Source organism: Ranitomeya variabilis, chromosome 2 (genome assembly GCF_051348905.1).
Source record: "Ranitomeya variabilis isolate aRanVar5 chromosome 2, aRanVar5.hap1, whole genome shotgun sequence".
Classification (NCBI taxonomy): domain Eukaryota; kingdom Metazoa; phylum Chordata; class Amphibia; order Anura; family Dendrobatidae; genus Ranitomeya; species Ranitomeya variabilis.
The window spans coordinates 1,007,709,999-1,007,737,680 of NC_135233.1; the positions used below are offsets into that span (position 1 = coordinate 1,007,709,999).

Below are 27,682 nucleotides of genomic sequence, written 5' to 3' on the forward strand. Positions count from 1 at the left end.
CGGGGCGTTCAAGTCAGAAAAAAAGTCAGAAAATGCTGCGGAAAATACAACAGTGTTTCTGTGTGGTATTTTCCGCACTATGGGCACTTCGGATTTTGTTTTCCATACGTTAACATGGTACTGTACAACGCATGGAAAACTGCTGCGAATTTGCTGTGGATCCGTAGCAAAATCCGCAACGTGTGCACATAGCCTTAGGATGTTCTTAAATATTTCCCATTTATTATCTGTATTCTTGTGAGGACATTGTTCCAGTCAACCAGATTAAGGGCATCTCTAAGCTGGTCAAACTTTGCCTTCCTAAAGTTCAGTGTTTTTGTGACTCCCTGATAAGTCCCCATAGAGAAAGACAAGTGAAAATGTACAATATTGTGGTCGCTATTTCCTAGATGTGAAGTGGACTTTAGACAAGACTTTACATAAAGACAAACGCCTTCTCCGCCCCGATTTTTATGAGCCTTTCTAAACAGACTCTAACCCTGTAAGTTAACTGCCCAGTCATATCTTTCATCATCATGTCTCGGTTATTCCCACTATGTCATAGTTACCTGTAGATATTTCTGCTTCTAGTTTTTCCATCTTGTTTGTCAAGATGGAATTCATTTAGAGGTGCAATTGGGATCACTTTTGGGGTTTTTCGGGGCTCCTCAAATGTCGCCTGCAAACTATTCTAGCAAAATCTCTGCTCCAAAAGCCAAATAGGTCCTCCTTCCTTCTCAGCCTTGACATGTGGCCTAGCAGTAGTTTCCGATGACATGGGTCAGCACACGTTTGGGAGAAATTACACAATAAATGATGGGGTCCAGTTTCACTTATTAACCCTTGTGTACATGATAAATTTGCAGCAAATAAAATATATTTTTACTACAAAAATGTACTATTTCCACGTCTCAATGTTTTAAAATTCTGTGATGCACCTATGGGTTCAAAATACTCTCTACACCACTAGATGAATTCCTTAAGCAGTTAAGTTTCCAATATGGGGTCATCTGGGGGGGTTCTGCTGTTCTGACACCTCAGGGGCTTGGCTAATAGAGCCCACAATGTAGTCAAACAAAAGCTGCATTCTAAAAGGCAAGTATTGACTAGTGATGAGCGAATATACTCGTTACTCGAGATTTCCTGAGCACGCTCGGGTGTCCTCCGAGTATTTTTTAGTGCTCGGAGATTTAGTTTTCATCGCTGCAGCTGAATGATTTACATCTGTTAGCCAGCGTAAGTACATGTGGGGGTTGCCTGGTTGCTAGGGAATCCCCACATGTACTTATGCTGGCTAACAGATGTAAATCATTCAGCTGCGGCAAGAAAAACTAAATCTCCGAGCACTAAAAAATACTCAGAGGACCCCCGAGCGTGCTCGAGAAATCTCGAGTAACGAGTATATTCACTCATCACTAGTAGTGACCCTTCCCAGTAGGGTACAACCACATATGGGGTACCGCCACATTCAGTAAAAATTGCATAATCAATTGGGATCCGTCTTCTCCTGTTACTGTTGGTGAGTTTCCAATATATAGGCAAAGTCCATTTAAACCTGAGTTGGTCCCCAAAGAAACAGGTTTTGTAAATTTCTTGAAAAAATTAGAAATTGCTGCTAAACTTTTTTTCGACAGCCGCAACACATGCATGGATGCCGTTGACAATCAGGTAATCCATGCATGTGTTGTGGCTGTTGAACAGCCGCGGGAACACAAACATATTATTCGAGCATGACGAAGTCACTTGGTTATCACGCGAGCATGCTCCGATAGCACCTTATCTCAGCACATTCGCTCATCACTAGTGCCAGACTTATTAACACCTGAAGTGACACTGGTCAGATTTCAAAGATTTGGCCTTGTCATTAAGTTAAAAATTGGCTCCGTCACTAAGGGGTTAGAATCCATAGAAGAGTGATGAATGGATAGTGATAATCAAGCTATAAAATGCTATATATGTTCTTAATCATGATAAAATACCTTTGAAACATTGATGATCAGTATCCATTCTCCATTTTTCTATGGATTTTAAATATTGAAATAAAGTGCTAATTTTAACCCATTTAGAAGCACCATTTCCCCAACCTCAGGTCTCCCCCTCATACCAATAATGCTTTGAAATACAGCAAATAGAAGACTTGACTGATCCACTGTAAGTACTCGCACATTTTGGGCCTTTAGGACAAAGATAATTTTTTTTCATTGTCACACTCCAGTAGCTGAAATATTTGTATTTTTGCTTATTCCAGAGAAATCCACTTTTTGTAATATTTAAATAAGCCATTCCAGCCTATGGGCCAGACACAGATCTGCAGGAGAATCTGCCTCCAGAGCGTGTGAAAGTAAATGTAAGGGGGCATCCAGAGTGTAGATCAGGGGAGCAGACTTTGTCACTTGCCTACTGGTAACTCCCCCTTTCATTTAAAAAATAAGCTCTGGAGGCAGATTCTCAGATCTACATACGGCCCATAGATCTTACCAGCTCATTTACGTATTAAAGATGTAGATTTCTCTGGAATTAGATATCATATCTCAGATATCAAGGTATCATTTTATTCAACCTGATATGACCTGCATGCCCATATAGACTGCTTACTTCAATTGAGCGTGTGTAAATCTTGTAAAATGACCAGGTGAAACCAACGGCGACTTCCAGATCATGTCTCCTAATCACGGCTCGCTCTGTCTGGAGCTGTGTGTTTGTACAATTGCCCTGTTATCTCTGTGAAAATATAATGATAGTAGTGTAGATACAGAACAAACCACTGATGGCTGATTTTGTTACAGCTGAGATGTGCTGAGCTTCATGGTATTACTAATGCTACATCTCTGCTACTCACCAGAACTGTCACTCGCGGAGGAGAATCCGCCCCGCCGGATACCAGGAAGTAAGAAGATTGCGGAGCTGTGAGCTGCTCAAGAGACAACTTGAGAATAACCTTTTAATATAGTTAAAAAAATAAAAATAAAACCAGCAAACTGGTACAAGAATTAGACCAAAGCTTGCAAACTAAGAAAAACAGTCACTGAAACCGGAGGGTGCAAAAAGTCAAAGTTTAATCTTTTTCACAACATTGTTTGTGGTGACAGTGAAGCAATATTTTAAAAGATGCAGTAGGATATTCATTCACACCAGTGTTTTCAATTCTCACCTCGAGCTGAATTTCAAATATATACTTATAATTGTGCTGCAATTTTTAGCAGAAATTAAAGTTAATCTAATGATCCACAGTTGGCCACATTCTGTCCTGTAATCAATAGGTTGTTGTCCCTTTCTTCCATGTGGCAGATGCAGTGGAGCCCCGTCATGGACAGTATTTTTGCAAGTCTACTAGCTCACAATATAGCTGCCCCTTCTTTCCCCTTCACCCGCTCACACTGTAGATAGACCACGTAGTTGAGTCAGATCTGAGCTGATGGAAACACAGGACTTTTCTACCTATCTATACAGTTGAGAAATTCCTGTTTGAGTAAGATATTAAAGTTCACCTGTGCCTCTCATTCGCTGGATAACTATCTTTAAGAAAAGTGACAGCGGGTAGTGGTCTATTTTACCCCATTTTAAAATGAATGGGTTATGCACCTTGCAAGGTAAAGTGGTTGACCAGAGCTTGTATATTGCTGGCCTATTCTCAGGATGGGTCACAAAAATCAAATCAGTGGGTGTCCAAGACCTCGCACTCCCAGCAATTGGCTACGCCCGTCCTGTGGCAAAAAGTACAAAAGCCAGATCTTATTGTAGTGAATGGGAACTAAGGTGCAGTGCTTAACAACTGATGCTAAACAGCGTACAGAACTACCAGCAGCTGGTGGTCATCAATATATAAGTTGAAGACAACCCCTTTAATGAAGCTAAGAAACAGCATAGAGCTCAATATCTTATTTCTACTTTAGAAATTTTAAGCGTACCTATCATTTCTGGTAAGTTTTCAGAATAAACTTTTGTGTGTATATATGGAGAATGGTACAATCTCAGGTCATTACATGCCTTCCCTTCCGCATTTTTCTCCTGTTTTTCCCTTTGCAGATTCTGTCTCTAACTTTCAGTTCCCTGAGATCATGTTGGAGAAGACTAGCTGCTATGATGTCTTCCATATACAGTATATAGAAACAGAGGGATCCTTGCTCTTCTTACTCTGTGTAGAACATATTCAGAAACCGTTAACAATATGAAAGACAATATACGGCTGCATGGAGGATATAATACAGCAGTACTGAGCGATGTAGCTGTGAATCCAGTGCTGTACTGTTATCTAACAGTTGTTTGATGATGCAACACAAGTCTGTGTCACTGTGTGGAGTTCTTTGACCAAGATGGACTTTAGCTAATTTTCAGTTTGGATGGTGAGTTCAAGAAGCAAGGGAGAGGGGAAGAAGTGACTTATAAGTAGAAATCAGCAGATTTTTCTGATATGAAATATTACAAATTTTCTTTCATTCGCTTACACTAGTGGTTAGTGCAAAGTTTGTTGAAACAATGGTGGTGATTTAAATCGAATGTTAGTGTTATTCTTTAAGTAAAGTATTAAAATTAAAAACTTTTTTTTGCCTTTTTCCGAAGGGGCTCTTGAGTCTCTTACTCTTCTTCACTGCATAACAATGATGAGGAGGGTTTTGAATGACTCGGCAGTCGAGCATGTGTGCTGCCTCTCCACTCAGTCTATGGGACTAATATAAAATTTGACAATTTTATAGTCTTTAAGTAGAGTGACTGCACACAGTCCCCACTGCTGCTCCGTTCAACTATATCCTCACTTCCAAAATGTTCATACTTGTTTTTTTATTTAACCTGTGCTGTAGATAAGCGGAAAATTGCCATTAGTGGGAAAACCCTTAGAGTGGATCTGTCACCAGGTTTCACAATTAAAAACAAGATAGACTAATATACAGAGCTCATAGAACTAATGAGGCTAGTAAATATTCTTTAAAAAATTCATGTTATAGTGGTGCGGTATACTGCTGATACTAAAATAAGTACTTTAACTTTAGGCAGGGAAACATTCAAAAAGAAGAATACCGTTTTACGTACGTGGCTTTTCAAAGCAAGTCTACAGCCTCTTCAAGACTAATAGAGCTAGTTTGTATTGGGAACTCTGATGTCATATCCACTTTCATGCTTCCATTAACCAGTCGTAAGAACTGACTTAATATTGTTTTAATAAAATAATTGAGCCATAATGTAACAAGAGATTTTGGCGACACTAGGTGCTCCATACACACCTCGATGACTTAAAGCCATCGGATCCCCCAAGAAATAAACTGAACTTTCTCCCGCTACCCATGCTTTCAGTAAAGTGTCCGGTCAGCATTGTTACGCTATAAACCTGCAGATTAACAGTGTTTGAGGATGTGACTGGTTCCCTTAAGACAAAGACCTTTTTTAAGCAATGGATCATTGTGTTATGATACATTGACTTTAAGTGTTAGGAAGCAGAAGTTCAGAGATGGAAGACAGGTGAAATGTAGAGAGCGCACGAGGCAGCCGGTGGTAAAGAAGACTTCTCTACATTGCTCCTGAGGTCGAAAATAATTACACCTTTATTTAAAACTGTCCATATCATAAGTGTATGTTGTATGTTACAATACTTGCTTTCTGTCCTTACAGGGTAATAAGATGCAATGCGTTGAATGTACGTTGCAGTTCACAGCGGTACAATGCAGCCATTCATTCTGCAGGACTATTGCCCAATCACTCACAAATATAGCACTAATGGCAGGAAAATGATAATATATACAGTCTCATCAGTAAGAATAAACGTCTGCTTATCAAATGTCCATGTCGAAGGCACTCGGAAAATATGGCTATTAAAAAAAAGAAAAAAAGTTGTCAGATAACTCCGGTAAATACACTATAACAGTTTTAACCGTTAGCTGAAATCCTGATAAAGTGCATTAATATGACACACTAAAAAGCTTTCAATGTAGTTGATCATCCATATCTAGTTTTAGCACCTCTGACAAGTGTTCTCATTAAGATGATTCATATTGTAAGGGAGCTGGTGCATTGGAAAGGAGTTTCCGATTTGCAAAGCTAAGAGGAATATGAGCTTTCTATTAAACGCTGATGAACTGCACCCTTCACCTGATAGCTGAGCACTAGAGCATAATTCTTGTTCAGATTATTTGTCACTAGCACTTGAATATCCTTGCTTCCAGCTGTGCTACAGACCCCTTCCCAAAATCCATCACGACTTAATGTCAGAGGCCAAAAGTTCTTGCTTTTGATGGCCACTGCTGCCAATCCTTTGGCCTTAATTCTGAACTGTACCTCACTGTTGGCTGGCAGGATCTCAGTCCTTGGCTCCAGCAGTTCATAATTCATATTCCAAGCACTATATCTTATTGGAAAGAATGGCCACCGTACTTTTGTATTGGAGCAACATAAGAGATAATTGCAAGCATAGTCATAAACATTGCTTAGGTCTGTCTTCTTCTTAGTGCAAATCTTCAGCACATAGTTGCCAGCTTTGGGCAGCTGGATTTCAAATTCAACTCTGCCCTCCTTCTCTGCTTGGAAAATGTACCTTCTTCTTGCTTCCTCTGACGTGATGTCGTCAGAGTGGAGGGTCGCCATAACGTCAATCTTTTCATCCAAAGCAAAACTGATGCAGGAACGACCATCGTCTGTTTGAATTGTTGGGTCCAGGTGGGATGGACGAAGAAGTCCTTTCTTATCGGAGAGATAACTAGGCCCAACAGGGTTGCATAACTCAAGTGGTAGCAGGGGCCATTTTACTTGAGCGTTAACGCAAGAAATTATATAATTACAAGCAAACTTAAAACTTCCCTGCTCAGACTCGGTGTAAATCTTCAGAACATACATCCCAGCTTGTGGCAGCTGTATGTGGAACTCCACTCTGTTCTGTCTCTGGATTTGTAGGATATGTCTCCTTTCACCCTCTTCTGTCAATAGCACATCTTCAGATTGCAGTCTGGCAAATACAGCCATCTCTTTCTTAAGCGTGAAAGCTAGAGAGCACCGTCCATCACTAGTGTGGATGATTGGTTCTGTTTGGGAAGGTTGGAAAAGACCTTTTTTCTCAGATAATGGTGTAGGCCCACCAGGGTTTTGGAGTATGTAAGGGAATGGCGGCCATGCTACCTTTGAGTTTGAACATGATATGAGATAACTACATACAAGCTCATAGTTTCCTGGCTGAAATTTGTTATCTGCATACACTCTTAACTCATATGAACCACTTTTAGGAAGCTGGATGTGGAATTCAACCTGCCGCTGTTTATGAGTTTGCAGTATGTATCTTCTTTCCATTTGGCTATTCCACTTGTTATCATCTGAGTGTAAAGTAGCTAAACAGCTCATATCTTTGTCGAGAGAAAAATTTAAGGAGCAACGTCCATCTGGGCTATTAATTACTTGTCCCAACTGTGATGGCTGGATGAAACTTTTCTTATCTGTTGTATTGTTAGAACCTACGGGTATGTGCGGTACAAAAGGTGCCTCATTGCTGGATGTTTCGATACTGGAACAACAAATCAAGTAATTACCAATATATTCAAAGTTGATAGGTGAGGATTTACTGTCAGCAAATATCTGAAGAACATAAGATCCTGATTGAGGTAGGCTGACTTGTAGTTCCAAGTGCTGTCCTCTTTGTGTTTGCATAATGTAGCGCTTCCCTCCACAGTCACTTAGAGATAGATCATTGTTCAGAAGAGCTGTCAGAATTTTGAGATTATCTTTCAATGTAAATGATATACTTAACTGTCCGTTTGAAGAGTAAATAATTGGATCCCGACACGATGGTTGCAGAAGGCCTTTCTTCTCCATAAGGGCAGTTGGCCCAACAGGGTTTTGCAGCTTCTTGGGAAAAGGTGGCCATGACACGTCTGGATTTGTACATATGATAAGGTAATTACAAAAGCATTCAAACTTTCCTTGGCCGCTGGAACTGTGCATTTTTAAGGCATAGTGCCCTGGTTGAGGAAGATGGACCTTAAACTCTACTCTGTTGCCTCGGAGAGTTTGCAGGACATGTTTCCTTTCATCTCCAGGTTTGATAAGTTCACTATGTAAAGTTGCTATTACAACATTTCTTTTGGCTAGTGTGAAGCCGATAGTACAGCGGCCATCCAGAGTGTTAATCACTGGGTCACGGGAAGTAAGCTGAAGAAACCCCTTCTTGTCTGTCAGCCAACTTGGGCCAACCACAACATCTAATTCTCTAGGGATCCTTAATACAGGATCTACAGAGCCGCAACTGATTATATATTCTACAACGGTTTCATATGCTTCTTTTGTGCTGTCATAAGGTTTGGTATAAAGTTCCAGTCGATGTCTGCCAGTGGCTTGTGGATACACCTCCAGCTGCATTCCATGTTTAGTTAGGATCAGAAGACCAGGCTTCTCCGTTTTATTTAAAGTGAAGGAAAAAAGAGCAGGTAAATGTCCTTCGATGGAAAATGTGGCTTTTCCGTTAACTGCAAGAGATGGGAAAAGTCGTCAACAACCACGTTTATGTTCTAGCTACCATATTTTATCATTCGTAGCAGTTTTGGTTAACAATAATTCAAAAGAAGCACCATGTTTAATCAATGCTGTGTCTAAATATAACATTTTCAACCAAGTCACCCAAATATGAAAAAGGGCAGAAGAATATCCCCATCAAGGTGTTTATATGGCTTGCTATACCTGTTTCTACCTGGAGAGTCTCTGGATAGGATGCTATCAGCCCGGCATTGTAGAAGCTGCTCTTGTGACATAAGTTCCCTTCAAACTGTTTGAGTGAAAGCGGAACTTGTAATAGTTGCCAGTTCTGGTTATCAGGGAAATGTTCTTCTATGAATAAGGCTGGATGCGTCAGGAAATAAAATTCATTGTACCTGCACAAAAATTACATTTCATGACCTATATTGCCAACATTTCAGCTTTTGTCATGTAGTATAAAATTTGAATTGTTCAGATACCAAATTGGGAAGGGAATTTGAGTATCTGGTCAACACCACATAGAGCTAGGGTATATTTCCATATCCCCTTAAACAGTCAAATGACTAGTAAAAACAATTTGAAAATCAACTGGTTACCACCTGATAAGATATTTTTGAACTTGCAAACGACACCTAAAAATGAAAATAGAGGAGAACAGGCCAATACATCAAGTAGTTATTTGGCGCAAAAACTGCTTGAAGCATCGCAAATGTTTTGCACAAGTCATAGTTACGCAAAAAGTTTGTAACTGTAAGCATGTTTACAGCTGTCCCTAGCAGATCCTCCTCTTTTTAAAATACCGTAGATTGAGTTCGGTTTGTAATTGTTAGAATTTGCACCACAGGAGTGGCATAAATTACAACAGAAATGTATATTAGTCAAGTCTTGGGGTGACGGATGGCAGCTAAAGGATGTGCCAAATCTAATGGATTTGCATCTTACTCCAGCGCGCACTTCATCAAGACTGGCGTAGAACAATAAATCGGGGTCTATGTTTCTATAGATCTAAAGGTTCCCTGTTTTTGTAGTTTATAGTTCACTAATGCACATTCCAGCTTTTAGATGGCCATTTGGAAAGGTGATAGAACAATAAAAAATGTATTACATGCCTGTTACAGAACTTGCAGTTTGGGGGCTTTTGCTCGCATGCTACCTGCCATTTTCTGTGTACCTATCTATAGGAGACCGCTACATTCAGCATCTGGCTGCAGCAGTATATGGCACAAGACCAGTGACTCACTGGAGCATGCGTGTGTAGACAGCATGTCATTGCTGCAGCCAAGTAAACCGAATGACAGGTGGTGTTAATGGTTAAATGGAACCTGTCACCAGATTTTGCAGTTATCAGTTACGGCCACCACCTTTCGGGGCCGATATATTGCATTCTATAATGCTGTATATACTGTAAGCCCTCAAGCTGACCTGTAAGAGAAGAAAAATAACTTTTATTCTACTCACTTGCAGTGCGGTTTGGTCCGAGGGGTGTCACTCTTCTTGTTTCGGCACCTCCCTGATGCCGTCCTTTACAAGAATCAAGAAGGAGGACAGCATCGCAAGGAGATGGGGGGCGCTGTACCAAAAACTGCGACACCCCTTGGACCAGAAAGCCCCGCAGGTGAGTATAATAAAAGTTGTTTTTCTTCTCTTAGACCGGCCTCACACTAGCGAGTTTTACGGACGTATGAGCGCATAAACTACGTCCGTAAAATACGCATTACACACGGCCCAATGATTCTCTATGGCCCAGCTCCTATCTGCCGTATATTACGCATCCGTAATATACGGTCTTGTACGGCCGTAGAAAATTGCAGCATGCTGCGTTTGTCACCGTATTGCGCAAAAAAATCGCCAATGAAAGTCTATGGGGGCGAGAAAAATACGAATTCCACACGGACCAGCAGTGTGACTTGCGAGAAATACGCAGCGCTGTTAGTGAAAAGCCGGTAATTCAACTGCCGGCTTTTCATTTCCCCTTCACAAACCCGACATGATATGAGACATGGTTTACATACAGTAAACCATCTCATATTCCTTTTTTTTTTTCATATTCCACACTACTAATGTTAGTAGTGTGTATGTGCAAAATTTGGGCGCTGTAGCTGCTAAAATAAAGGGTTAAATGGCGGAAAAAATTGGCTTGGGCTCCCGCGCAATTTTCTCTGCCAGAGTGGTAAAGCCAGTGACTGAGGGCAGATATTAATAGCCTGGAGAGGGTCCACGGTTATTGGCCCCCCTGGCTACAAACATCTGCCCCCAGCCACCCCAGAAAAGGCACATCTGGAAGATGCGCCTATTCTGGCACTTGGCCACTCTCTTCCCACTCCCGTGTAGCGGTGGGATATGGGGTAATGAAGGGTTAATGTCACCTTGCTATTGTAAGGTGACATTAAGCCAGATTAATAATGGAGAGGTGTCAATTTTAGGTGTCAATTTTGACACCTATCCATTATTAATCCAATTGTATGAAAGGGTTAAAAAAACACACACACATTATTAAAAAGTATTTTAATGAAATAAACACACAGGTTGTTTTAATATTTTATTGCTCTCTCAATCCACCTGAAGACCCTCGCTCTGAAAAATAATAAACCAACAATATACATACCTTCAGATGATCTTTAACGTCCCACGAAGTAAATCCATCTGAAGGGGTTAAATCATTTTACAGCCAGGAGCTGTGCTAATGCACTCGCTCGTGCCTGTAAACCCCGGGTACTGAAAGGAAAGCAGGATGATCTGTACTTACCTTGAGTCGCGGTGATGCGCCCTCTGCTGGATGTCCTCATGAACTGGAGCCTTGGAAAAGTTCCCACGCTCGAGTTCATATGAGGACCTCCAGCAGAGGGCGCATCACTGCGACTCAAGGTAAGTACAGATCACCCAGCTTTCCTTTCAGTACCCGGGGGTTTACAGGCACGAGCGAGTGCATTAGCACAGCTCCTGGCTGTAAAATGATTTAATCCCTTCAGATGGATTTACTTCGTGGGACGTGACAGATCATCTGAAGGTATGTATATTGTTGGTTTATTATTTTTCAGAGCGAGGGTCTTCAGGTGGATTGAGAGAGCAATAAAATATTAAAACAACCGGTGTGTTTATTTCATTAAAATACTTTTTAATAATGTGTGCGTTTTTTTAACCCTTTCATACAATTGGATTAATAATGGATAGGTGTCATAATTGACGCCTCTCCATTATTAATCTGGCTTAATGTCACCTTACAATAGCAAGGTGACATTAACCCTTCATTACCCCATATCCCACCACTACACGGGAGTGGGAAGAGAGTGGCCAAGTGCCAGAATAGGCGCATCTTCCAGATGTGCCTTTTCTGGGGTGGCTGGGGGCAGATGTTTGTAGCCAGGGGGGGCCAATAACCGTGGACCCTCTCCAGGCTATTAATATCTGCCCTCAGTCACTGGCTTTACCACTCTGGCGGAGAAAATTGCGCGGGAGCCCATGCCAATTTTTTCCACCATTTAACCCTTTATTTTACCAGCTACAGTGCCCAAATTTTGCACATACACACTACTAACATTAGTAGTGTGGAATATGCAAAAAAAAAGGGATATGAGATGGTTTACTGTATGTAAACCATGTCTCATATCCTGTCGGGTTTGGGAAGGAGAAATGAAAAGCCGGCAATTGAATTACCGGCTTTTCACAGATATCGCGCTGAATTAAATATAAATACAGAATATATATATGTGTATCAATGACATATATATATATATATATATATATATATATATATATATATATATATATATATATATATACTGTATATATGTTTTACCGAACATTTGAGCACATAAATCCATTAGATGTCGGTTTTGCAAGCCTGTGAGAAAATATCGCAGTACGGATGCCATACGGATTACATACCGAGGATGCCATGCGCAAAATACGCTGACACACCCTGCCTACGGATGACATACGGATCACTATTTTGGGGACTTTTCTGCGTATTACGGCCGTAAAAAACGGACCGTATTTACATACGCTAAGTGTGAGGCCGGCCTTACTTGTCGGGTTGGGGGCTTATATACAGCAGTATAGAATGCTATATATAGCAGCCCTGAAAGGTGGTGACCCTGATTTATCAACGTGCTTATGCCAGAATGTGAAAAAATTTTAAAAATTGCTAAATGTTTGCACAATTTGAATTGATACACAAGAAAGAAATTGTGACTTTTCCCCTTCTTCCATGACAGAACCACCTGAGAGAGGTTATCCACCCATCAAGGACAGGAGACCTAAGGAATAAAAGGGTGGTACCTCTCCTCCCCATCAGTTTGGTTTTCTGTCCTTAAGGGAACATAAGAAGAGCGGTATGTTGGACTTACCAAGGTCTGGAGGGTGTCCAGGACTGGATGCCTTTTGGAGGGGTGAGGTACCACTGGACAGGGGGTCGGTGCAGTGCCGTGAAGGTATAGACCTCTTGGTAAAAGTCTTGCGGACACGACGTCCCAGGACTGCAAGCACACACTAGGACTGCAGGAGCACCCCGTGCGTAGTGCGCTGGGAAATGCTTCTAGGTCTGCGCATGCGAGGGGTACACTGGTGAAAGATCCAGCGCACTTGTCACTGGGGTGCTCCCGATCTTTCACCAGTGTACCCCTCGCATGCGAAGGCCTAGAAGCAAGATCACCCAGATCTGCGCAAGAGCGGGACGCAGAATGTATGTCTGGTGTGTCCCAATGACAAAGTTTGCTGGAAACCAGATGTGGCCGTCCAGGTCTGTGCATGCGAAGGGCATGCCAGATTCAAATTACTTCATTGGCTTAAAAACCGAGGGGTGGGGGCGCCGGACGGAGGTGTACCTGGACAATCCCAGTATATATGGGGATGGTCGCAGGATAATGGCGGCATTTGGAGCAGTCTTCAGGATGGATATGCAAAAGCAGACACCACAGCAGCAACAATGCCAAAAGCGTCATCATCAGGGGTGCAGCAGTGGCACTCGGACAAGCAGCAGCAAGACCGGCCAGAGGAGCAAAGCCAGTCATGAGTCCATCACTTCCAGGAGAAAACGTTCTTGTGAACTGATCCAACCTTCATCTCCAGTACCATAGATTGAATGACAGAATGGTGAGTGATCTATGTGAAAGTTCACCATGTTCAATAGGTCCCTTTTCTCTATGTATTTTTTACTAGGAAAGGCCCATAAAATGTAGCGCCGAGCAAAATAATAAGGAATGTGCTCTGTGCAGCGAAGGTTTACCCACCCAGTACATATACAAAGAGACTATGTCCCGATTGCATTCAAAAGACCATCTCTGAACAGACCCTCAGTTTTGCTATGGACCTAAAGTCCATAATTACAGTAAATCAGAAATTAAAGACTCACTAAAACATCTAATGAAGCAGGAAATGGGAAAAAAGAGGCCAAAACAGCAGTCATCTGATTTGGATGATTTAGTAGTATTGGAGAATAGGGATGATTCAGACTTGTCTTCTGGCTCCTCGTCCTCTAATAGTGAAACAGGTGGTAGGCCATGTTTTCTGGTGGAAGTTAGTGAAAGCTATCAGGACAAGTATGGGAATCGCAGATTCTAAAACCCCTAGAACAGCCCAGGACATCATGTACGGGGGTTTAAAGTAGAAGAAAAGGCGTTCATTCTCAGTCAATGAGGAGATTAAAATGCCCATTGACAAAAAATGGAAAATACCTGAGAAAAAGGGTCTGCTACCATCTTCAAAGATAAGGTATCCATTTGACTAGGAGGAAGCAGGCATATGGGAGAAGACCTCTAAACTTCATGTAGCAGTGGAAAATTCCCCTAAAAAGTCTACATTGCCTTTTGTTGATCTTGGCACTCTTAGGGACCCCCTGGATAAAAAAGCAGAGATTTATTTAAAACAAGCATGGGAATCATTGGCAGTGGTATTAAAGCCAGCAATAGCAGCAACCTGCATGGCCAAATCTATGATAGTTTGTTTACAACAACTTGATGATCAAATCAGTAACAACACCCCTAGAGATAAGATCCTGGCAATTTTTGCACTAATGCAGGAGCTGCTGCCTTTCTCACTGACGCTTCGGCAGGTTCAGTCAGCTTGGCATCCAGGTCAGTAAATTTATGAAACGCTGCCCGTAGAGCATTGTGGCTCAAGAGCCCAATCTAAGGACAAGTTATGCTCAGGCCCATGCGAAGGAAAATATCTCTTTGGTCAAGCACTTGATGATATTTTAGATAAGGTGGCAGACAGGAGGAAGGGATTTCCCAGTGTGTTCATTCCACAGTATAAAAATTCCTTTCACAAGAGGAGATATAACAGAAACAAGTTCCTCAGAGAACAGGGAAAGTGGAAGGATAGGAAGTCAAGAAGCGGAGGCTTAATGTTCGGGGGGCCCTTTCTCTGAGGCAAGAAAGCCCTCTAAATGACGGGCTTCCCTAAGTAGGAGGAAGGCTGTCCCACTTCTGGCCTTCCTGGGAGAAGATATCCAACACATGGATTCTGAGAATAATACAGTCAGGGCTGAGACTAGAATTCAGGTCTACTCCAGGGCACACCTTCAGGGACTAAACAAGTTTCTGGGCTATAGGCCCTTTAAGATGGAGTCCATAAAATTGACCATAAAAATACAGTTCTTGGGCTGTTGTAAGAGTGTCCTGGACTTAAAGGATGCTTATTACCACATCCCAATCCATGTGAGAGACCAGCAGTACCTGATAGTAGCCTTGTAAGTAAACAAGCAAGTTAGGCACTTTCCGTACAGGGCCCTACCCTTCAGTCTATCCATGGCCCCAAAGATATTTGAGAAGATTATTCTAGAAGTAACAGCACATCTCCGAGAACTAAATGTTTTGATAGTCCCGTATTTGGATGATTTATTGGTAATCGGCCGATCAATAGAAGACTGCAATCAATAACTGATGCAAGTCAGAGCTCCCCAAAAAAACAAAAAACTTGGGCTATCTAAATCCAAGAGAAAAACCATATGCAGTGGATGCACTACACAATCCCTGGGACTTCAACCTAGTCTATGCCTTTCCCCGTTAATGTTGATTCCGACAGTGGTAAGGAAGATTCAGGAAGAAAGAGCAGACGTCATCCTATTTGCTCTGTTTTGGCCCAAAAGGCCATGGTTCTCGTGGATGAGGATGATGTCCTTGTTGGATCCTTGGATTCTCCCAGATATCCTGGATCTCCTCAGGCAGGGCCCAATTTGTCATCCTCAGAGGGCAGGCCTGCATTTGATGAACTGGAGTTGTAGAGGTCACTATTAATCCAAAAGGGCTTCTTGGCCTTAAGGTACCTTCACACTGAACAACTTAACAACGATAACGATAGCGATCCGTGACGTTGCAGCGTCCTGGATAGCGATATCGTTGTGTTTGACACGCAGCAGCGATCTGGATCCCGCTGTGCCATCGCTGGTCGGAGCTAGAAGGCCAGCACCTTATTTCGTTGCTGGGTCACCCGCTGACATCACTGAGTCGGCGTGTGTGACGCTGATTCAGCGATGTCTTCACTGGTAACCAGGGTAAACATCGGGTTACTAAGCGCAGGGCCGCGCTTAGTAACCCAATATTTACCCTGGTTACCATTGTAAATGTAAAAAAAAAAACACTACATACTCACATTCCGGTGTCTGCCACGTCCCTCGCCGTCAGCTTCCCGCACTGACTGTGAGTGCCGGCCGTAAAACACAGCACAGCGGTGACGTCACCGCTGTGCTGTGTTTTACGGCTGGCACTGACACAGTCAGTGCGGGAAGCTGACGGCGAGGGACCTGACGGACACCGGAATGTGAGTATGTAGTGTTTTTTTTTTTTTACATTTACAATGGTAACCAGGGTAAACATCGGGTTACTAAGCGCGGCCCTGCGCTTAGTAACCCGATGTTTACCCTGGTTACCCGGGGACTTCGGCATCGTTGGTCGCTGGAGAGCTGTCTGTGTGACAGCTCTCCAGCGACCACACAACGACTTACCAACGATCACGGCCAGGTCGTATCGCTGGTCGTGATCGTTGGTAAATCGTTTAGTGTAACGGTACCCTTAGTCACTACCCTGCTGCAGAGCAGGAAGCAAATAACAACTAGAACATATGGTATGACATGGGCAAAATTCTTGTCTAGTTCAGGACAATCCTTTGATGGACAATTTCCGTTAAAGGCCATATTAGAGCTTCTTCGAAAGGGTAAGGAGATAAGTCTGTCCACTAGCACCCTTAAGGTGCAACTATCTGCTCTAGGGGCCCTTTATAATTATAACCTAGCAGCAGATAGCTGGATAATTAGGTTTATTAAAGCATGTGATAAATTGAGACCGAAAATGCCTCCTTGGGATCTAAACCTGGTCCTGGAAGCATTAACAATATCTCCCTTTTCATCTTAGATGAAGTACCAGTCAAGATACTCACCCTAAAGACAGTAATATTAGTGGCCCTAACATCAGCTCACAGAGTCAGTTGATTGGTGATGGTTGTGTTAATAACTGTATGGAGGTCCTCTCATGCTCTGAAACCCAACTGATGCGGAGGAGAGGTTACTGCCCTTTTATTCAGTAGGTTTCCTGTCCTTGATGGGCGGATACCCTCTCTCAGCTGGTACTGTCATGGGCTCTGTAAAATCCTGTTATTGGTAAGTAACTAAAATTTGGGGCAGGGTGAGACAGGGGGTGCTAACACCTGCCTGAAAAAATTAATCAAAAGAGGTGTACACAACTGTTAATGAATTCAGTGCATTATAAGTGAACTGCGACTCTTAATACATTTTTCCTGCATTTTATTCCTGCATGCCCCTCAATAACAAAACACCAGTCTTAATGAATCAAGGCTTTGGTTTTTTAATTAATTACATTTCCACCCTAACTTCACATGTGGCAGACATGCTCATAGCGAAAAAATTCCTAGTTCAAGAATTGCTTAATTTTGAAGGTGCAAATTGCCTCTTCAGAGAGGAAGAGGACTAGAACTCTATAGCACTACCTGTTGGAATTACCAATCTTACAAGTCACTATCGACCCTTTAACAGGCCTTGCCATATGACTTAGGATGAAAGCCAAATCGGAATCTCAATTTGCAGCCACAGTGCTTCAGGGTATTGCCCCTTGTCAGTGCAAAGTATGAGCTCTTATTTGGCTAGGTGAGAGGCTCTGGACTGAGGTCTAAGGGGTAACGTTTCTCCTTGTGGAGAGTGACATATTGGCCCTGGTATGACAATGTAAGGAGACTTATTTGCCGTGCAGTGCTCCTCTGGGAAATGTAATATGCAAATTGCCTCTTCAGAGAGAAAGAGGACTAGAACTCTATAGTGATTTGTAGGATTGCTGCTTCCAACAGGTGGTGCTATAGAGTTCTACTTCTCTTCCTGTTTAAAGAGGCAATTTGAATATTAAATTTCCCAGAGGAGCACTGCACGTCTAATAAGCCTCCTACGTGGGCTTTCCAGGAACGGTAAATAACTCTCCACAGCAACGTTGCCCGTTAGACCTTAATTTTGAAGGGAAACCACTTTTTCACCAACCAACTGCACTGTTGTTAAAATGGGCAGCAAGGTTTTGTGGGTGAATAGTTGCTTCCCTGCATAATCAAGTTATCATACAGTGGCATGTGAAAGTTTGGGCACCCATGGTCAAAATTATTGTTACTGTGACACAAAAATGAAAATGATCAGATACAAAAGTTTGGACTCCGTGCATGGTTAGTAACTAGTAGCACCCTCTTTTGTAAGTAGCTATCACTGAAATTTTGCTTGGTCTTCCAGACCTTATCTTGACCTCCACTGTTCCTGTTAACTGTAATTTCTTAATAACATTTGGAACTGAGGAAAGGGCAACTTGAAAACACTTTGCTATCTTCTTGTAGCTTTCTCCTGCTTTGTGGGCCTCCACCATTTTCATTTTCAGATTGCGAGGCAGCTGCTTAGAAGAACCCATGGTTGCTGATTTTTTGGCACAAGGTTAGAGGAGCCTGGGTTTTACAAAGCTGGGAAATTTGCATCACCTGACCGTTCCTAACGCTGATAGTGAACAAGCCATAACCCTAAAAGGCTAATCAAGGTCTGAAACCATGGTTAAAGTTATCTGAGCACACAAATCCCCAAGGGAGCCCAAAGTTTTTGCATCGGACCATTTTCCTTTTTGTAATTTTAAAAATATAAATAATGACAAAATATTTCCTTTGTATTTTAGGCAAAAATATATACAAGTATGTGTCATCTTTAACTTTAGTCCTTTCAGAGATAATTTCCTCTTCATTTTGCTTAACTGTTCACAATAACAGTAACTCTGACCAGGGTGCCTAAACATGACACTGTACATCAAATAGTTCAAAAAGCCTGAGCCACTGTGGTTTTCGATCGCAAGCATATCGCGTCTGTGTGAACATTGACTTAGGAAAATTTCACACCTGTTCATTGGTCCTGTCGAGGTTTACGTCTGAACCACCCTCAAAATGGGACTCGGCATATACACCGACAGGTCCATAGACTATAATGGTGCCGACAGAGAACATGTGTTCTATCGTGCATCATTTTCGGGCATGTACGCCTATTGGAGGCGGACACTCAGACGTAGTAGACTGCGTCTGGGTGTCTGTCTCCAGTAGGAGTACACACACGAAAATAATGAATGACATAGCACACGTTCGCTCTGCCGACACCATTATAGTCTATGGCGCCGCCTCCTCATAGGCCCGAATCCCGATTTGCGCAGCTTGGATGTAAGCCCTGACAGGTCTAATGAATGGTGCCTGAATACAATGTGAAAACACCCTTACTCATTTTTTTCTTCAATGGAAAGCCTTGATTTTCTACTGTTTTTATTTGTAGACGATCTCTCAGGAGTTCTACATACAACTGTTTCTTTACAGAAATGGATTGTTTGTGAGCAAGATATAAAGATGTCCAGGGTGCACCAGTTCTGTGGGCAAAAATGCTTTGCTATTTGGAGTATCTGGAGGAGAATTGATTAAAGTTTGGCTATATTCTTTTTTTTTGTAATATTTAGCCCATGGGGTGAAGGTCTAAATATTCAGCATCCAACCACTGAGACTAGTATTAAGTGTATATGGACATATATAATAATAGATTACTGAAGATAATAAATTCACAAAGCAAAATTCCTAAATGTCATTAATTTTCTCCTAATTTTGTATCATACAGCATTTTAAAATTAAAAATATGTAAGAAATCTTTGTGTTCTGGAAGATCAGCCATGCGCTTTCCCTCTCTCACTATCCTTTTTTCTGGCAGTAAGGCAACTGTCTGCATCAGGAGACTCTCACCCCTCTGTCTTCTCTCCCTGATTTCTAAGGCTCTGTTTGGAGAACTTAAATCTTTATATGGCATTTATTTAGCATGCCAATGACAAATGGTAGCAAATTAAATTTACTTACCGAAAATTAAACTTACTACTACTGCTGTCTGTAAGTCCTGCTCCCCACGTAGAGTCTAGAAGATGCCATTTCTTGTTTAGATAAACCGCATTCCAGGCATGGTTTGTTTCGTCCGAGAACGTCTGGCCTAACTCATAGCAGTGGCCTTTAGAATAGCCACCAATTTTTAGGCACTTTATGGCAGCAAGTCTGGAGGTTGGATGAAAATATAGGTAAGTATGTTCATCATTGTTTTTTTTATTCATTTATTTTTTTTTGCGAGACATGTTCAACATGCATGTTCAACCGAAAGATGGTCCACATGCAGCAAGCAGTTTATGAAATCGGTGGACATTGATCGCCTGGATACTAGGGATTGTTTCATTTAATTACTATTCAAGCACCTGCTTTTTTAAAGGTCACATCTCCTAGTCTATGCCACCAAACTTACCGCGCCATAGCTCTCTGATATTTAATACATGGCATAAGTAAACTAGGAAGTTCTTAATTGTCTCCTACCTGCACATGGTCTCAAACAGACTTGCATATCCCTCACAGGCTCCTTTTCCTGTAAGCAGTATCTGGTTGGGGTCACCACACCACTTTGACTTATCCTCCAGAGCTTCCAAGTCATATTCTGCGTAAGATGTGAAATGCATTCAGCTCCGAACATACATGTGTAGATTGAAAGCTTGTAGAGAAAACGTTGGGAGCTTTACCTGATGTATACTGTAACATTGACATAGACTGTAATTCAACAAAAAGTACGGGCATACCGATTGTTTATCTGTATAAGAAAGTGCAAAGGAACTGTAGGGAAACTGCAAAGAAACGTATATCATTCATGAGATGTATGTTTCTTTACAATGGGTCCCTATTAAGAGTTGGTGCAAATCTATTCGCGTGACTAGGCCAATTGACCAGAACATGTAATATTCACAGCACTCTTACAGTAAAGGAATGTGGTGCCCAAGTAGGGTATTCAGCCCGTAGCAAATGTAGCTGAAGAAACTTGGCACTCACAAAGAAATAAATCATGAAGAAAGGTTCCATTTATTATGCATCCAAAAAATATCGTTGTTAAACGTTTTCGGTCATGGTGTGGACCTTCATCAGAACTGGTGCAGCCGCTGAAATTGTATATCCCAGTGTAGTTGTCCTGTCATCTAGAGGTACTTAAACAAGGACTCAGACTGCCTGCATGCCACATGAGAGGAGGAACCCGATGTAGGCTGGCGCATAGGAAGTCGCCGATCTACGTCGCTGGGGAAGGCGATGTTCCATTTAGTGCACTGGTATAGGATATGTGTCTGTCACACTAGATTGGACCTTTACTATGTGACATATGTTCAAATAGCCCACCAGCACTGACTTAAAGAGTATCTGTCATTTCTCCTGATATTTCTGCATTAGTAAAAAACTTGTATTTTTGTATTTTCCATGAAATAACAATTCTGGAGCATCTTCCCATAACATGGTGCCATTCCCTTGTTATCCCTTGTAGAAACTGATGAATAAATTGACAGTTGGGCGTTTCCATTGCTCTGGTCTAAAGGGTGTGTCCACACACTTTTCGATACTGTCAGCACTAATTGGACAGTGTAACCATGGGCGGACATACTGCCGCTTCAACCGATGCAACGGGTGGCCCCTGTAGGCAGGGCCGGCATTAGGGGCAGGCAGCGGCCTAGGGCCCCCGCTCCCCCAGGGGACCCCAGCTAGCGGCACATCACGCAGCCGCTATGGGCCCCTGTAAGGCAGGGGGCCCGCCTGCCGCTAGCGCTGACTCCCTTGCCGCATTGAACTATACCGGTGTCAGCCGATACAGTTCAAAGCAATAATGGAGAAGAGAATGTCAGCTGACGCTCCCTCTCCCATCATTCCCTGCTCTGCCTCTGACACTGCGGGTGCGCGATGACGTCATCGTGCACTCACTGCGTGCCAGGCAGTGCAGCCACTGAGACAGGAGCAGGGAGCAGCGCGGGCACGAGGAGAGGTGAGGAGTGTTTTTTTTTTCTATAACAGTGAGTACTGGACTGTGGGGCCATTTTCGAGGGGGAGATGCAGGCTGTATTGCGTACTATGTGGCTGTTCTATATACTACGTGGCTGTGCTATATGCTACGTGGCTGTGCTATATACTAAGTAGGCTGTGTTATATACTACGTGGCTGTGCTATAAACTACATGGGCTGTGTTATATACCACGTGGCTGTGTTATATACTATGTGGCTGTGTTATATACTACGTGGGATGTGTTATATACTATGTGGGCTGTGTTATATACTATGGCTGTGTTATATACTACATGGCTGTGCTATATACTATGTGGCTGTGCTATATACTATGTGGTCGTGTTATATACTACGTGGGTCTGTATTATATACTACGTGGCTGTGTTATATACTACGTGGGCTGTGTTATATACTACGTGGCTGTGTTATATACTACGTGGGCTGTGTTATATAATTTGTGGCTGTGTTATATACTGTACGGGCTATATTATATACTACGCGGGCTGTGCTATATACTACGCAGGCTGTGCTATATAATACGCGGGCTGTGTTATATACTATGCGGGCTGTGTTATATACTATGCGGGGTATATTATATACTATTGGGGGTATAGTATATTCTATGGGGGAGGCTGTGTTATATTCTATGGGGCAGGCTGTGTTATATACTATGGGGGCTGCATTATATTCTATGGGGGCTACATTATATACTATGGGGAGGTGGGCTACATTATATTCTATGGGGGCTGTATTAGATTTTATGAGGGGCTGTATTATATTTATATTCTATGAGGGGTGATTGCATCATACTCTATGAGGGGGCTATATTATACTATATGAGGGGGGCTGCATTATATTTCATGGGGGGTTACATTATACTCTGTGGGGTGGTCGCATTATGCTCTATGGGGTGGCTGCATTATACTATATGTGGGCTGCATTATACTATATGTGGGCTGCATTATACTGTATCAAGGACTTTGGGGAATACATTATACTATATGAAGAACTATGTGGTGCATTACACTATGGGAAGTGAATTGTACTACATTGATGACTATGGCTGTGCATTGTACTATATGGAGCACTATGAGGAGTGTATTATACTATGTGGAGGGCTGAGCAGTGTAGTTTAATATATAGAGGACTATGAGGAGTGTATTATACTATATGGAGGACTGAGGAGTGTACTATACTATATGGAGGACTATGGTGCATATTATATTATAATGAGGACTATGCGGTGTGCATTTTACAATATGGAGGACTGTGGTGCATGGTGCACATTATAATATGTGGAGGACTATGGGGTGTATTATACTAAACAAGCAAAATGCTGCATATTCATCGAGTGATTGGATTGAAAATGCCGGAACAAAAATCATTGTTCTCAGAAGGACATCGCCGGTGTAAACTGTAGATATGCTGCTGATAACATGTGTTGTGAATTCTGCTCTTGGGCTCCCTCCGGTGGTTGTAAGTGGTAGCGCTGCTGTCTCTGAATCGCAGCATTTATCAGGTGTGTTCACTTTCTGCAATTTTGACTGGGCTATTTAGTCTTGCTTCACCCTTTAGTCAGTGCCAGTTGTCCATCGTTCCTGGAGGATTCACATCCCTGCCTGGTCTCTTCTGCTTTGCAATTCATTTCAACAAAGATAAGTTCTGGCCTTGATTTTGCTGTCCACATGCTGTGGCCTTATTGTTCAGCTCTTTTCTATGTTTTGTCTTGTCCAGCTTGGTCTGTATAAGGATTTGTTTACCCAAGCTGGTATCTCTGGAGATGCAGATATACCCTCCATATCTTTAGTTAGCTGTGGAGTTTTTGTATTTTCTGTGGTGGATATTTTCTAGTGTTTTAATACTGACCGCATAGTACTCTGTCCTATCCTTTCTATTTAGCTAGAAGTGGCCTCCTTTGCTAAATTCTGATTTCAGTCTGTGTATGTTTTTTCCCTCTTCTCTCACAGTCAATATTTGTGGGGGGCTGCCTATCCTTTGGGGATTTTCTCTGAGGCAAGATAGTTTTCCCTTTTCTATCTCTAGGGGTAATTAGTCCTCCGGCTGTGTCGAGATGTCCAGGGAGTGCTAGGTACATTCCATGGCTACTTCTAGTTGCGGTGTTAAGTTCAGGGTCTGCGGTCAGTACAGGTACCACCTTCTCCAGAGTACGTCTCATGCTGCTCTTAGGCCACCAGATCATAACAGTACAACTGGCCAACAATGAGTTAACCGCATCTCAGAAGGAAGGAAGGAAAGTGCTGAGCCATTTTTTTCTGTAGTCTGTTGTGTTTTTTTTTTTTCTTCCCTCTTTACCTCTGGGTGGCTCAGGAGTTCAGCGCTGGTATGGATGTTCAGGGATTGGCTTCTCGTGTGGATCAACTTGCTGCTAGAGTACAGGGTATTTCCGATTATATCGTTCAGATTCCAGTTTTAGAGCCTAGAATTCCAACTCCTGATTTGTTTTTTGGGGATAGGTCCAAATTTCTGAGCTTTAAAAATAACTGTAAACTGTTTTTTGCTCTGAAACCCCGTTCCTCTGGTGATCACATCCAGCAGGTTAGAATTATTATATCTCTGCTGCGTGGTGACCCCCAGGATTGGGCATTTGCCCTGGAACCTGGGAATCCGGCGTTGCTTAATGTAGACACCTTTTCTCAGGCGCTTGGGTTATTGTATGACGAACCTAATTCAGTGGATCATGCTGAGAAGACCTTGTTGGCCCTGTCTCAGGGTCAAGAAGCAGCAGAATCATGTTGCCAGAAGTTTAGAAAATGGTCTGTACTGACTAAATGGAATGAGGATGCCTTGGCGGCAAACTTCAGAAAGGGTCTTTCTGAATCCGTTAAAGATGTTATGGTGGGGTTCCCCACGCCTGCTGGTCTGAGTGATTCTATGTCTCTGGCCATTCAGATTGATCGGCGCTTGCGCGAGCGCAGAGTTGTGCACACTATGGCATTGTCTTCCGAGCGGAGTCCTGAGCCTATGCAGTGTGATAGGATTGTGTCTAGAGCTGAACGACAAGGATTCAGATGTCAGAATGGGTTGTGTTTTTACTGCGGCGATTCTGCTCATGTTATTTCTGATTGCCCTAAGCGTACCAAGAGAATCGCTAGTTCTGTTACCATCAGTACTGTACAACCTAAATTTCTGTTATCTGTGACCCTGATCTGCTCATTATCGTCATTTTCTGTCATGGCATTTGTGGATTCAGGCGCCGCTCTAAACTTAATGGACTTAGAATTTGCCAGACGTTGTGGTTTCCCCTTACAGCCTTTGCAGAGTCCTATTCCTTTGAGGGGCATTGATGCTACACCGTTGGCTAAAAATAAACCTCAGTTTTGGACACAGGTGACCATGTGCATGACGCCAGCCCATCAGGAAGATTGTCGTTTTCTGGTGTTGCATAATTTGCATGATGCTATTGTGCTGGGTTTCCCATGGTTACAGGTGCATAATCCGGTATTAGATTGGAAATCTATGTCTGTGACTAGTTGGGGTTGTCAGGGGGTTCATGGTGACGTTCCTTTGATGTCAATTGCCTCCTCCTCCTCTTCTGAAATTCCTGATTTTTGTCAGATTTCCAGGATGTATTCAATGAGCCCAAGTCCAGTTCCCTTCCACCGCATAGGGACTGTGATTGTGCTATTGACTTGATTCCAGGCTGTAAGTTCCCTAAGGGCCGACTTTTCAACCTGTCTGTGCCAGAACATACCGCCATGCGGAGCTATGTTAAGGAGTCCTTGGAGAAGGGGCATATTCGGCCATCTTCTTCACCATTGGGAGCAGGTTTTTTTTTGTTGCCAAAAAAGATGGCTCCTTCAGACCCTGTATTGATTATCGCCTCTTGAATAAGATCACGGTCAAATTCCAATACCCTTTGCCTTTGCTTTCTGATCTGTTTGCTAGGTTTAAGGGGGCTAGTTGGTTTACTAAGATTGACCTTCGAGGGGCATATAATCTTGTTCGTATTAAGCAGGGTGACGAATGGAAAACTGCATTTAATATGCCCGAAGGCCATTTTGAATACCTTGTGATGCCATTCGGACTCTCTAATGCTCCATCTGTGTTTCAGTCCTTCATGCATGATATATTTCGGAATTATCTTGATAAATTCATGATTGTATATTTGGATGATATTTTGATTTTTTCAGATGATTGGGAGTCTCATGTGAAACAAGTCAGGATGGTATTTCAGATCCTTCGTAATAATGCCTTGTTTGTGAAGGGGTCTAAGTGCCTCTTTGGAGTACAGAAGATTTCTTTTTTGGGCTTCATTTTTTCTCCCTCATCTATAGAAATGGATCCGGTTAAGGTTCAGGCCATTCATGATTGGATCCAGCCCACATCCGTGAAGAGCCTTCAGAAATTTTTGGGCTTTGCTAATTTTTATCGCCGTTTCATTGCCAACTTCTCCAGTGTGGTTAAACCCCTGACCGATTTGACGAAGAACGGCGCTGATGTGACGAATTGGTACTCTGCGGCTGTTTCTGCCTTTCAGGAGCTTAAACGCCGATTTACTTCTGCCCCTGTGTTGCGTCAGCTGGATGTTTCTCTTCCTTTTCAGGTTGAGGTTGACGCTTCTGAGATTGGGGCAGGGGCCGTTTTGTCTCAGAGGAATTCTGATGGTTCCTTGATGAAACCGTGTGCCTTCTTTTCTCGAAAGTTTTCGCCTGCGGAATGCAATTATGATGTCGGCAATCGTGAGTTGTTGGCTATGAAGTGGGCATTTGAGGAGTGGCGACATTGGCTTGAGGGGGCCAAGCAGGGCCGCCATCAGGGCATGACAGCCATGACTGGCGTATGGGGCCCGGTGAGCAGAGGGGGCCCGCATCAGGCCCAGTCTAATCTGCTCACCGGGCCCCCCCCTGCTGGTGCTGCGGCCCCCCCCTGCCGGCGCTGCGGGCCCCCCACCTGCCGGCGCTGCGGGCCCCCCCCTGCCGCCGCTGTGGGCCTGCGGGACACTATTGACGTACGGGCCCGTGCCCGCACGTCAATAGTTAACAGCCGCCGCCAGCCAGTCGGAGGCTGGCAGCTGACTTGAGCGGCTGCAGTGCGCAGTCGCACTTCGCCGGCGTCTGACATCATTGTCAGCCGCCGGCGAGTGCGTCCTTCACCTGCGTGGAGGAAGTGAGGTTCCCCGCCGCAGGAGCATGGCAAGGTAAGAACTCATTTTTGTTTTTTTTTGAGAGCGGTGATCCCAGGGGGGTGGGGCCCGGGGCCCGGGGCAGTACGCTGGACACGCTGGGGCCCGGGGCAGAATGCTGGACACGCTGGGGCAGAAAGCTGGACACGGGCAGTATGCTGGACACAGGGGCAGAGATGCTGGACACAGGGGGCAGAATGCTGGACACAGGGGGCAGAATGCTGGACACAGGGGGCAGAGATGCTGCACACAGGGGGCAGAGATGCTGGACACAGGGGGCAGAGATGCTGGACACAGGGGGCAGAGATGCTGGACACAGGGGGCAGAGATGCAGGACACAGGGGGCAGAATGCTGGACACAGGGGGCAGAATGCTGGACACAGGGGGCAGAGATGCTGCACACAGGGGGCAGAGATGCTGGACACAGGGGGCAGAGATGCTGGACACAGGGGGCAGAGATGCTGGACACAGGGGGCAGAGATGCAGGACACAGGGGGCAGAGATGCTGGACACAGGGGGCAGAGATGCCGTACACAGGGGGCAGAGATGCCGTACACAGGGGGCAGAGATGCTGGACACAGGGGCAGAGATGCTGGACACAGGGGGCAGAGATGCTGGACACAGGGGGCAGAGATGCTGGACACGGGGCAGTATGCTGGACAAGGGGGCAGAATGCTGGACACGGGGCAGAATGCTGGACACAGGGGGCAGAATGCTGGACACAGGGGGCAGAATGCTGGACACAGGGGGCAGAATGCTGGACAAAGGGGCAGT

At 43.5% G+C, this 27,682-nt stretch overlaps 1 protein-coding gene across 1 annotated transcript in view; it reads right to left on the bottom strand.

Moving 5' to 3' along the window:
* Positions 1-3,025: 3,025 nt before the first annotated feature.
* Positions 3,026-27,682, bottom strand: part of KY (kyphoscoliosis peptidase) — a 114,605-nt gene continuing 89,948 nt past the window's right edge. Inside the window, exons 7-10 of the mRNA XM_077291283.1 lie at positions 20,272-20,389; positions 19,774-19,962; positions 8,629-8,819; positions 3,026-8,417 (exon numbers count right to left, since the gene is read on the bottom strand). Coding sequence (XP_077147398.1) covers positions 6,010-8,417; positions 8,629-8,819; positions 19,774-19,962; positions 20,272-20,389 — 2,906 coding nt within the window. The 3' untranslated portion in view covers positions 3,026-6,009. The remainder of the gene's footprint in view (positions 8,418-8,628; positions 8,820-19,773; positions 19,963-20,271; positions 20,390-27,682) is intronic.